Here is a 12975-nt window from a genome sequence, read left to right on the forward strand (position 1 = left end):
ATACAACACAAAGATATGGCGTCGCTAAAAGAACGCTCAAAGCAGTGGAAAAACAAAGAGAGTTGCGCACGCGTGACTATGTTTTGTACGGAATGTCACTTGACCCCTCGTTTGTATATCCACCAACATGGCCGACATCCAGGTTTCCATTTTGCTTTGATGTCACTTGCAAGTCAAGGATTACTACTACTACTACTACTAATAATAATAATAATAGTGAAAAATTTTAACAATTGCAATAGATGCCTTGCACTTTCTGTGCTTGGTCCCTAATAATAACTGCGCTAGGTGGATATTTAACAATTATTCCACAAAATCAAGTCATACATGAGCTGATAGTTGATGAGATGCGTAGCACTGGTTGGCTATAAACCATATACGACGAGATTGAGTGGAATAATTATTTTATTCTATCCACATTCACTCGATTTTGAGAAACAGAGCATTTTTTTTTGCAAATTCGATAAATAAAAACTTTATACAAAACATCCAACAAAACCATTTCCATTTTGGCAGACTTCTTAAAAACCTATCGATGGCTGCACGAATTAACTTTAGTGTTGTTTTTCTGAGAAAGTGCCGTCTTGCTGTCGTGCCGAGGTATAGAATAGCTTTAGACATTTATTGAATTCTTCCTTGGACATTTCAGTTGTGCAATTTTCAAACTTCTTTGAGCTTTTGAACCAGTCTAAAAAAATTCAACAAATTTTAATGCTTAAAGATGAAGAATGTAAACAAACCAGTGAAATGACAGGAGCAATTTGTGAAAAATGCAATAACAATAATAATTCTTGAAAAAAAGAGATGTTCTTACCATCAAATACTCATCTCATTATCTCTAGCCACTTTATCCTGTTCTACAGGGTCGCAGGCAAGCTGGAGCCTATCCCAGCTGACTACGGGCGAGAGGCGGGGTACACCCTGGACAAGTCGCCAGGTCATCACGGGGCTGACACATAGACACAGACAACCATTCACACCTACGGTCAATTTAGAGTCACCAGTTAACCTAACCTGCATGTCTTTGGACTGTGGGGGAAACCGGAGCACCCGGAGGAAACCCATGTGAACACAGGGAGAACATGCAAACTCCACACAGAAAGGCCCTCGCCGGCCCCAGGGCTCAAACCCAGGACCTTCTTGCTGTGAGGCGACAGCGCTAACCACTACACCACCATGCCGCCCACCCCATCAAATACTTTTATTCCATATTTTGTTGCTTTTTTTGTATTTTTTGGAGTTTTGTTTTCGAGTAGAGTTTTTATTTCATCCTCGGTTGGTTCAGCAACACGCTCCGTCATTTTGTTTTTCTCTACTCACGGTATATGAGCTGATAGCCTAGTAATAGAGCAGCCAATCAGAGTGCACGATTGCTCATATCCAGTGAATGTGGATAATATATATATATTCCTGCTATACACACTAGCTGAGGTTGAGGAACTGTCAAAGCCAGAATTCACAGAGCATGCTGACGACAGTGCGGGCATTTTGAACATCGGTTGTTTTTTTTTTGCCCCCCAAATGTTTCAGTGTTTTTGAAGGTATAGTGATAGAAAAAAAGGTTTAGGCTACGCCCATTTCAGGATTAGATCCAAATACTGATACAGATAGTGTCACAGCATTACACCCCTAAAACAAACATTAATAAATCCAGTCATAGATCTGTCAAATAAAACCTTTTCTCAAAATAACACTCAGCTGGGATTTAGGACAATACTGATTTTAGACTATGGAGTGTAATCTAGGCATCAGTTACAAGCCAGTGATATTATACTGCTAAAATAGTGTGACAGGATGCTCTGTTCACTGAGCTCTAATACAGACACTAGGCATGTACGTGTGATGTACATGTTACAGGAAATGGTCTTAGGAAGCCTGGAGCCTGTCACCACCTACATAGTAATATAGCACAGACTGTCCAGACTCCTGGAACATTTAAGTACCTCACACACTCTCTCGTGTACAACTCAATGTGTGAGTGTGAGCATCACCGAGAAGGTATGTGTTTCACATGGTGTGTGTGTTTCATGCATTTTGTCTGTGTGGCAACTCAATGTTACTTGCAGTTTCTCCAGTTGAGAAGGCAGCAGAACAAAATAAGAAATAGAGTACACAACCTGAAGAGCTCCTGAAATCTCATCCAGACTCACTAGAGCAAGCTCACACAGGAAATTGGCTTTTGATTATTTTGTAAGGACTCCTAGACTGTCAGTATTAGTTCCTCTGTTGCACACAAGTCTATAATCCTCTTTAAGGTTTGCATGGATGGAGCTTCCTCTACTCTTTATTTTTTTTAACCCATACTTGGACTGCAAGAGCCACAGGTAGATCGTGGTCATTTCTAGACATGTGATATACATATCATTTTAATTATTCTATCCACATTCACTGGACATGAGCAATCGTGCACTCTGATTGGCTACTCTACTACTAGGCTATCAGCTCATATACCATGAGTAGAGAAAAACAAAATGGTGTTGCTGAACCAGCCGAGGACGAAATCAAAACTTTACTCGAAAACAAAACCCCCAAAATTGTTCTCAAGTATTTAAAAGAAACAGAAATAGGTAAAAGAATATAGTTTTTCTCCCACAGTATCTCCTGTTCCACACTCCAGCCCAGTCAGTGGTGACCTTTAAGATGGTTTGCCAAGCACCAACAAACCCTAAAGAAGAATAAGAAGAAAACCCAAAAAATAAAAACAAGAAGACCAAGTCATCTATATCCCCCGCCCTATATTTTCAAGATATTATTTGTCACGTTTTTCAAGTTCTGCTGCAGGAAACCAACCCGACCTCTTTACACTGACCTCAGCAGTCCGTGGCATAAACCCACCCGACCTTTGGTCCAGGTGAGCTAAAAATGAAAACTTCTCACATTTCTTATTATCAAAAGGCACATATACATTACTTAATCAACACATATACCAACTTTCAAGACCGTACTGCTCATAGTTTTCAAGTTCTGCTCCAGAAACAAAACCTACCCCTAAGACTAACCTGAGAGACTAGTCTGAAATTGTTTCCCTGGAAACATGGAAAATTAAAATTTCTCAAATTTCTTATTATGAAAAGGCACATCTACGTCACCTTGTTAACATGTATACCAAGTTTCAAATCCGTATCATTAATAGTTTTGGATATATGCTCCAGAAACAAACATTGCTCTTAGAAACTCAGTCAAAACCTAATTTTTATGTAAAAATTTGAAAAAAATTTTTTTTCAAAAATCCAGAATAGCAAAAGTCACCAGGTCACATGTTGCTTGATATGTATACACAGTTTCATGAAGATATCTTCAGTAGTTTTAAAGATATGGCCCGGAAACGAAAATAGACGGACAGAACCTTTTTGTACCGTATATCCTCCTCCAAACTTTGTTTGGGCTGGGGATAAAAAGCAACAAAATATTGAATGAAATTATGGTAAGAACGTATCTTTTTATTTTTCAAGATTATTATTATTATTATTATTATAGCATTTTTCACAAATTGCTCCTGTCATTTTCATCAGTTTGTTTACATTCTCAGCGGAAATTATTTTGTTGGACGTTTTGTATAAAGTTTTTATTTATCGAATTTGGAAAAAATAAAAATGCTCCGGTTCTCAAAATCCAGTGAATGTGGATAGAATAAAAGTTATTACACTCAATCTTGTCGTACATGGCTTATAGCCAACTCAGAGTTATGCGCCTCATCAGCTATCAGCTCATGTCCGACTCGATTTTGTGGAATAACTGTTAAATATACTGTAATTTACAGTATTTATATGTACAGTACTGGATCTGGTTATTTATTTCATATTTCTACATATGTTCTGTTTGCCCCTAAATAACAGCTCTGCCATTTTCCTCAAAGCTGTAGTATGTAGGTTTTTTTGTGTCTTAAAACTGAACACAGAACTCAAAAAAATTGCCCCGAGGTGTGAATGAGTGTGTGATGTGCATGGTTGCCATCTCATCCAGGGTTTATTTACGCCTCATGCCCAGGCTTTGGATCGACTGGAACCCTGAGGATGAAGGTTTTATTGAAAATGGATGAAGGAATGAAAACTACAGCATTATTAAACCAGGGGAGAAAAAAATACACTTTAAATCTCAGACTCCAGCTTTAGAAATAACAGTAATTCCCAGTCACAGCTGTTGGGTTTGAATATATGCATAAGGTGGATATATTCGCACACAGCTGATCACATTGCTTTCTGCATGTGATTAATGAAAAGCAATGCAATTTGTGTATTGCATTTCTCTCTCTCTCTCTCTCTCTTTAACTGATGTGAATGTTTGTCAGCCGTTGCATCACACCGTGAAATGCAATGCAGCTGGTGTGGATTGCTTTTAAACTTTGATCACGTTCACATTACATTCACCTTTAATGCTTGAAAAGCAATCCCCTGCTCAATGTTTTTTTTGCTGAAGAGATCGAGCAACACAAGAGCAACGCACTGAAGGTTTTGCTTTTCAGTGTAGCACGTTTGCGGTGCAGTGTGCCCCCATGTTTCGAATGAAAAGCAATACCATGTTATGTATATTCCATTTCTCTTTTTCTTTCACGAATTGCTTTTTGAACTGGCACGGGAATCTCCTCCATACTCGCAGCATGATGGTTAATCTGCATCCTCGACGACGCAGAACAACCCACATCAACCCCATGAAACGTTCTTCCACAGGTCGCTTGCAATAGCACTTTTCCACCAGAGAGGGTGAAATTCCAAAATCTTACATCCCGTAACTTGCTTCTCTGGCATGTATCATTTTAAAAGAGGATGTAGGATTGTATGTGGGGAATGGGAAGGGCTTGTTTTCATTGCAAACGCGATTCTTTGTTTTCTTTGATCCCATCCACCAGGGGGCACTCTGGGTACGACAAGGGGGTCATGGGAACCTTCTGACCCATTGTTTACTCCACTTCTATTGGATGCCTCTGGATTATGGAGAAGCAAGAAATATCCAGGAAGCAAAGCAGTAAAGATGCAAGAACCCAGCGAAGCCATCCACAAGCTGATTGGTGGACGATGTAAGGATTCACGTACACAAAAGCAAATGGAAATCTGTTAGACTGGAAGAATTACCTCCACCTCCTTCACTGCCTTCCTCCACGTTCGACCCTTACCCAGCAACACAATTAATGTTGCCCTCACTTGAACGGAGCAACGGATGTGAGAATGATATGCTCACAAGTACGCAGGTAAAAGTCAGTAAGTCGTGTGGGTGTCGATTGCAGAGGTAAGTGGATCTAATAGCCGTATATTTAACGGTGCATCTGACGGTAAGTCATGAAAAGCTTTTGCACTCATTCATTCAATAGTTTGCTTTCTGATTTGATGATTTCTTCTCAACTCCTATTCATTCCCACTCCAGTTTGTTATGTGGCACAAAACTTGGTTCATTCCACTTATATAGAAGTTCACACTGTCTGAATGTCCATGTCCATCTCTTGACTCTTCATGAGGTACACAGGAATCTAGGCCAGCTCTCACTGGAACACTGCCATGGTGACATATGTGGCCCTTCATAACCGGCCAATGGTTAGCGTCATGCTCACACCTTCTGTCCTTCCCAGAATTCCCTACCCAGCCTTCCGCTGATTAAAGAAACAGCAGGAAGGATCCCACACACCACCCTGATCTCTGTGCTTCGATATTGCCTCTGCCTTTAATATAAATGTATCGCCTTTTGATTAATAATTGCCATTTTTAATAACAGGATTGTTGCTCTTCTGTGTTTCTACAGATGTGCCGAGGAACTTCTCTGTGAATCTGGCAACCAAGACAAGTGTGTTGCTGACGTGGGAGTTTCCGGAGAGCAGCTCCCCCTACCGCTTTACTGTGAGTGTCTCCAAGATGTCAAACACACAGCATGGTTTACAGTGTCTTGCAAAAATATTCATCCACCTTTGTGTTTGTCCTGTTTTGTCGCATTACAAGCTGGAATTAAAATGGATTTTTGGAGGGTTAGCGCCATTTGATTTACACAACATGCCTGCCATTTTAAAGGTGCAAATTGTTGTTTTATTGTGACACAAAGAATAATTAAGATGAAAAAAATAAAAACAGAAATCTGGAGTGTGCATAGGTATTCACTCCCCCACCCCACCCCAAAAGTCAATACTTTGTAGAGACACCTTTTGCTGCAATTACAGCTGCAAGTCTCTTGGGATATGTCTCTATTAGCTTAACACATCTAGCCACTGGGAGTTTTGCCCATTCCCCAAGGCAAAACTGCTCCAACTCCTTCAAGTTAGATGGGTTGCGTTGGTGTACAGCAATCTTCAATTTATGCCACAGATTCTGAATTGGATTGAGGTCTGGGCTTTGATTAGGCCATTCCAAGACATTTAAATGTTTCCCTTTAAACCACTCCAGTGTAGCTTTAGCAGTATGTTTAGGGTCATTGTGCTGCTGGAATGTGAACCTTCGTCCCAGTCTCAAACCTCTGGCTGACTCATCCACACAGCATGATGCTGCCACCACCATGCTTCACTGTAGGAATGGTGTTCTCAGGGTGTTGGGTTTGTGCCACACATGGTGTTTCCCATGCTGGCCAGAAAGATCAATTTTAGTTGACCAGAGAATCTTCTTCCATGTGTTTGGGGAGTGTGTCACATGCTGTTGGGCAAACTCCGAATGTGTTTTCTTCAGCAATGACTTTTTTCTGGCCACTCTTCCATAAAGCCCTGCTCTGTGGAGTGTATGGCTTAAAGTGGTCCTATGGACAGATGCGCCCATCTCCACTGTGGATCTTTGCAGTTCCTTCAGTGTTATCTTTGGTGTCTTTGTTGCATCTCTGATTAATGCCCTCCTTGCCCGGTCTGTGAGTTTTGGTGGGTGGCCTTCTCTTGTCAGGTTTGTAGTGGTGCCACATTCTTTCCATTTTGCTATAATGGATTTAATGGTGCTCCGTGGGATATTCAAAGTTTGGGATATTTTTGTAACCCAACCCTGATCTATACTTCTCCACAACTTTGTCTCTGACCTGTTTGGAGGCTCCTTGGTTTTCATGTTGCTTGCTTAGTCGTGTTGCAGAGTCAGGGTCCTTCCAGAACAGGTTGATTTATACAGACATCATGTGATAGATCAGACCTTGCAATGCTGTGTATATATAAATTTTTAAACATTACATTGTACTTTTCCATTATAAAAAATTTGAAAATCTGATTGCACGATACGGACAACATTAAAATTTTGTAAATATATTGTGTATGAGCATGTCTAAATGGCTTCTCAGGTGGAGTACAACCGTCAGAAGATGGAAGTGGATGCTCGCTTGAGGAAGGCCGTGATCCCCAACCTGATGCCTGACACCAGCTATGATTTTAAAATCACCAGTCCTGAGGGCAACCTGGGTGGCCTGAGACACCGCATCCATGCCAAAACCTCACCTCCTATGGTTATCAATCGGCCCGAGATCGACCACAGCCGTGACACTGAGACCACCATCACCATCATACTGCCCCCACTGGACACCAGGAACAATATCAGGTGAGTGCATTCGTTCATAATTAACACCTGATTGGACATTCAAATCTATTTATATACCAGTTTTAAAACTTTTGCAGAATTTGCAGTTTTACCTAATATGGCTCTACTATATTGTCATATCATGATACATACTATATATAAAATGAAGATGATATCTTTGCAATATTGTTCACCCCTAATTTCTTTAAACAGCTGTACTGTAGATTATGGGATTAAATTGTGGAACAAAAAACTTGGTTTGTGTTTTAATCAGTGTGAAAAGAGAGAAGCACCCAGAGCATTACCTGCCTTTAACTGACTGACATAATGAACATAAATATTATTTCAAAACAAATCCTACTAATCACTCTTCTTCATCATTCATCTGGCATAAACTGCACAATAATATTAAAAAAGAGAATTTTACCTTGCAGTACCTCCTTTCTTACACTCAAGGTCATTGACTGTCAAGCTGCTTTGTATCTTTTTGGATGAAAAATAAATACCCAGAATTACACAGCGTACAGCAGGGGTTCTTAACCTTTTCTGCTCCACTTGTTCATACTTGTAACGAGTCGGGGCCCATTAAAAAAGATCCCCAATTATTGTAGCTCATCTATTCCATTAGAATCTAATAATCCATTGTATTAAGGGGATGCAACATCACTCCCTGTTACAGACGGGAGCCCAGGAATTAAATACCGGTAAATGCATTCTCAGTCAAAAGGGATTAATGATCCAAAAGTGGAGTCTGGTCCATTAACACAAGAACTTATTGCCATGTTTATGTACAACAAACAAGCAAGTTATTAAAAACAGGAAGTACACTGAAAAGAAGTGGATATAGAAACCAGTCAATGGGATTAGATCCTTACACGTTAACAAAGAAGGATTTTTCCTATGAGTTGGAAAATGATCCATCCGTTGAGTTCCCCGACATCTCAAACTACCTGGTGCTGCAGACATCGTTCTCCACAGACACACAGATGAAAACCTGGAGCAGCATGGAGGTGTACAGCTTTTTTATATGTGGCTGGGTTAAAGATCTGGAGATCAGAACACAAGCTAGACGGCGGTAGACGGATCTAAGTGCAGGAAGAGTGTTTATTAGCAGGTGTGATATTTACAAAAACAAAACATAAACAAAAGTAAAGCAGAATCATATAGCAGAGCATTTAAACGGCGTTATAAACATGACTAGAAACAAACGTGACCGTGATGATGATAATACTATTGCTTCGCAAAGCCTCTGTGAAAACAGCGTCCGTATCTGCGCGTGCTGATTGCACTCAAATCAGTATCAGGTGTTTCCCGTAATGACCGGGTCCCAAGAGTGTGCACAACGTGCTCCTTGAGTGAGTGCGGCTGCTCGAGCTGCGCCAGACTCAAGTGCGCAAAGGTGCGACAGTCAAGTGTTCACCTACTGTGTGACCACAACTTTTAGCTCATATATATATATATATATATATATATATATATCGCCACCAAAATGCCTCATTTTCATCGATAATCCATCACAAAGCATCGCGAGCTGTAGTGTGACCGTAGCTTAATGAGGCGGCTGTGATGTCGGATACAACCCAGCAATTGTACCCTACTACGAGTAAAAATTAGCTTCAACTTGAAAAAAAATCACAGCCCACTAGATGGCGTTTCCCAGTGGTTGAGAAACACTGTCGTACACCACATGATCCGTGTGTACTGCTTTTGGTTAGGTTCAGGTCTGGAAAAATCACTCCAGAAGCAAATCTCACTGATATGGATAAACCCAGGCCTGGACTATAGGTATCGTTATTGGTCTGGTGTGAGCACCAACCACATAAACTGCAGGGGACTGATTTATTTATAGTTATCATTATAGTTGGAGTTATAGTTATCAGTATTGTGGGACCGGGCCTTAAGGCAACAAACCAATGACAAGACGGGGCAGAGACAGGACGAGTAGAGAAACTAAAACAAACCCAAGCACATGGCAACATGGAATCTATGGCAAATGTCAGATTTCTTTGTAGGAAAGTGAGTTGTTTATTATTATTATTATTATTATTATTATTATTAAAGCTTCAGCATGAACCCAACCAGACATAATTATATAACGAATGCAATTTACACAGCTTTGACCTACAGATTAAATGAGACTTCAGCATACTTATGCGTGATTTAAATATAAATCCTGTACGACCGTATGTCTCCAAACATACCTCTATTACACACACTAACCCACAGTGACATCGAATCACACATCCACTTATATTTAACAGTTATTCCATGAAATCGAGTCGTACATTAGGTGATAGCCGACGAGACGCGTAGCTCCGAGTCGGCTATAAGCCATGTACGACGAGATTGATTGGAATAACTGTTTTATTATATCCACATTCACTGGATTTTGAGAAACAGAGCATTTTTCTTTTAACTTTTTTGCAAATTCGATAAATAAAAACATTATACAAAACGTCCAACAAAATCATTTCTGCTTAGAATATAAACAAACCGGCGAAATAACAGTAGCGATTTGTGAAAAATACGATTATGATAATTCTTGAAAAATAAAAAAAAAGATATGTTCTTACCATCAAATACTTTTATATCATTTTTTTGTGCTTTTAAAAATATTTTTTCAGGTTTTGTTTTCGAGTAGTTTTTATTTTGTCCTCGGTTAGTTCAGCAACACGCTTCGCCATTTTGTTTTTCTCTACTCATGGTATATGAGCTGATATCCTAGTAGTAGAGTAGCCAATCAGAGTGTGCGATTGCTCATATCCAGTGAATGTGGATAAAATAACTATGTGTGTGTGTAGGGTGTTTAAAAAAATTTGATTTCATTTCACAATCTAATAACTTTGCCAATTCTCGTTCAATTGACCTCAAATTGTACCAGCATGTGTGGAAACAGGTCAAAATTTTATGTTTAATGTTTTTTGTTTTTCTCTTTTTTGGTATAGAAATGCCATTCACTGGAAGAGAAAAGGTGTTTTGTGTGTTAGAGTACGCTCAAACACAGTCAAACAACACTGTGCAGCATGCATTTATGAGAGAATTCTCTAAAAATGCACCAACTGCAATGCAAATTTGTTCACAAAAAGTTCAAAGAGGAAGGCTGTCTGTGTGCCGTGTCTCAGGCGGCGCGTGTATTGAAAATTTGTGAAATCGGTTCATGGAATCCACATACCTTTCAATTTCTCGTTCAGATTTTGAGGAATAAATCTTATATCGCTCAACATTAAGCATGTTCAGTTTCATTTCCCTAGACTATGTAGTTTCTGGGATATTTACATCTCAAATAATATCACATTTTTGAAACACCCTGTATATCAACCAGCCGCATGCTTCCATCCCCCACCCACCCACCCACCCACCCACACACACACACACACACACACACACACACACACACACACGCTACCTCACACTCACACTTAAGGTTTTCTTCCAGTTTCTCAGTATGTTAATAATTCAGACTCCGAGTCAGTTTGTATTGCTTAGTTCCTAGGCACACTGTAGGAAAAAAATAACAAATGCTGTACCAGCATTTCAGTGTGCAACTCAAACCCCACAAAATGGCCATCTCGTACAGCAAACACAAACACACACACACACCTCATACTGCAATCCTGTTTCTTCGGCCACAGAACTGCACAGGTTAGATTTTACCCCACAGGCTCGACCAATGATAAATTGCTGTGTTGAACTGAGCATTAAATTCGCCTGTATGTGCCAATGGCTTGTGTGTCTGCTGGTGTGGAACCTGCCATTACGATCAGCAGCTCCTCAGGGAGTTTGGTGCTGAAAACATTCATTAGCAGACTCCATCCACTGCTCTGCTGTAAGCCTTGTTAATGAGAGGCTTCGCAAGCCGGCTCACACTGCTGTCTGTCCATACTCACAGGAATATCTACGTGGTGGTGGTTCCGCTGAAGAGAGGCCGAGGAGGGAACCGGCATCTCAAGAGCCCAGATGAAATGGACTTGGAAGAGGTATGCTGCATGACCAGCATTGCAAAAGTTTGCATCCCGTATAGGATATACAAACCCTGCATGCTATATGATCATATTGCTTATTTTTCTAAGCTGGTATTAATGCACTTAATTCGCAAATCCAACAGACAAATGGCTTGAAGATAGACAGAAGTCAGTGTTTAAACCTTCTCAGTCTCCAGATCTGATTTGTGGGAGGCAGTGTAAGTTAAACCAGATGTCATGAAGAACTGAAGGCGCATATATATATATATATATATATATATATATATATATATATATATATATATATATATATATCTTGTATAAAAGTTTTCGAGGTTGTACTGAACTTTCATTATTATGCAAAGTCTGGCTTGCTATAAAAAATGTATTAAGCCAGCACCCTGTAGCTTCAGAGCAAATGTCAGTGATAAAATCTGTTGGCTTGCCTGGTGGGTAAACAGAAATCTGCCTTATTGTACTGTAACTAAAACATTGTTAACATATATGGCATTATAGTCCTTGGAAAAATGTGCAAAAAATGATATTTCCATAGTCTTGAGGTTCAGAATAGGTTTATGGAAAATTATTAAGGTACCGGGTTGTAGTTTGTGTACACATTGTCTTTTGCATTACTGTACTGTCACGAATAGTAGTGCTATGTTAGTGTCATTACTGTAATAGTTGTAATTATGTTACTGCTCTGTGTACAGGTGCAATATAGTTTACTAAAATACTCAGACTAGTCTTTATGTACAGTATATGTTACAGGTCAAAACATTTCAACCTAGTTGATTTTTATCCCCCGCTGGCTGAAAGGCCCAAAGGGGGATTATGTCGTAGCGATTTCCGTCTGTCTGTCCGTCCGTCCGTCCATCCGTCCGGGGAAGGGTGCTCACCTTCTGAAATCAACTCCTCTCACAATTTTGGGAAGAATTTCACGAAACTTGGCAGGATTCTTTGTTATGTGACGGTACTACGCATATTGTAATTTCATTAAATTCCGTCGCATTTTACCAGACTTACAGCCCTTGATTAACAAAATTATACTTTGACAATTTCATGAGAGTGTGTTTTCCTTCTGAAATCAACTCCTCTCACAACTTTTGGAGGAATTTCACGAAACTTGACAAAAGGCATTGTTATATGTCATTAGTACGCATATTGTTATTTTGTTCAATTCCATCACATTTTACCAGAGTTACAGCCCTTGATTAACAACCTTGTACTTTGACAATTTCATGAAGGCCTTCTGACATCAACTCCTCTCTCAATTTTTGGATGAATTTCTCAAAGCTTGGCAAAAGACCTTGTTATATGACGATAATACGCATATTACGATTAAATTTCGTTTGTGAAAATTTTACCAGAGTTTTGACCCTTGATTAAATAACTTGTACTTTGACAATTTCATGAGGGTGTACGTTCTTCTGAAATCAACTCCTCTTACAATTTGTGGAGGAATTTCACCAAACTTGGCAAAAGGCTTTGTTATATGACAGTTATACGCATATTGAAATTCCGTTTAATTTGGGCAAAATTTTACCAGAGTTATGCCC

The 12975-nt window shown here is 39.6% G+C and overlaps 1 protein-coding gene across 1 annotated transcript in view; it reads left to right on the forward strand.

The window, feature by feature from the left end:
- Positions 1-12975, forward strand: part of LOC132871725 (receptor-type tyrosine-protein phosphatase S-like) — a 328962-nt gene that overhangs the window by 247796 nt on the left and 68191 nt on the right. Inside the window, exons 12-14 of the mRNA XM_060906174.1 lie at positions 5731-5825; positions 7225-7478; positions 11347-11434. Coding sequence (XP_060762157.1) covers positions 5731-5825; positions 7225-7478; positions 11347-11434 — 437 coding nt within the window. The remainder of the gene's footprint in view (positions 1-5730; positions 5826-7224; positions 7479-11346; positions 11435-12975) is intronic.

Source organism: Neoarius graeffei, chromosome 23 (genome assembly GCF_027579695.1).
Source record: "Neoarius graeffei isolate fNeoGra1 chromosome 23, fNeoGra1.pri, whole genome shotgun sequence".
Classification (NCBI taxonomy): Eukaryota; Metazoa; Chordata; class Actinopteri; order Siluriformes; family Ariidae; genus Neoarius; species Neoarius graeffei.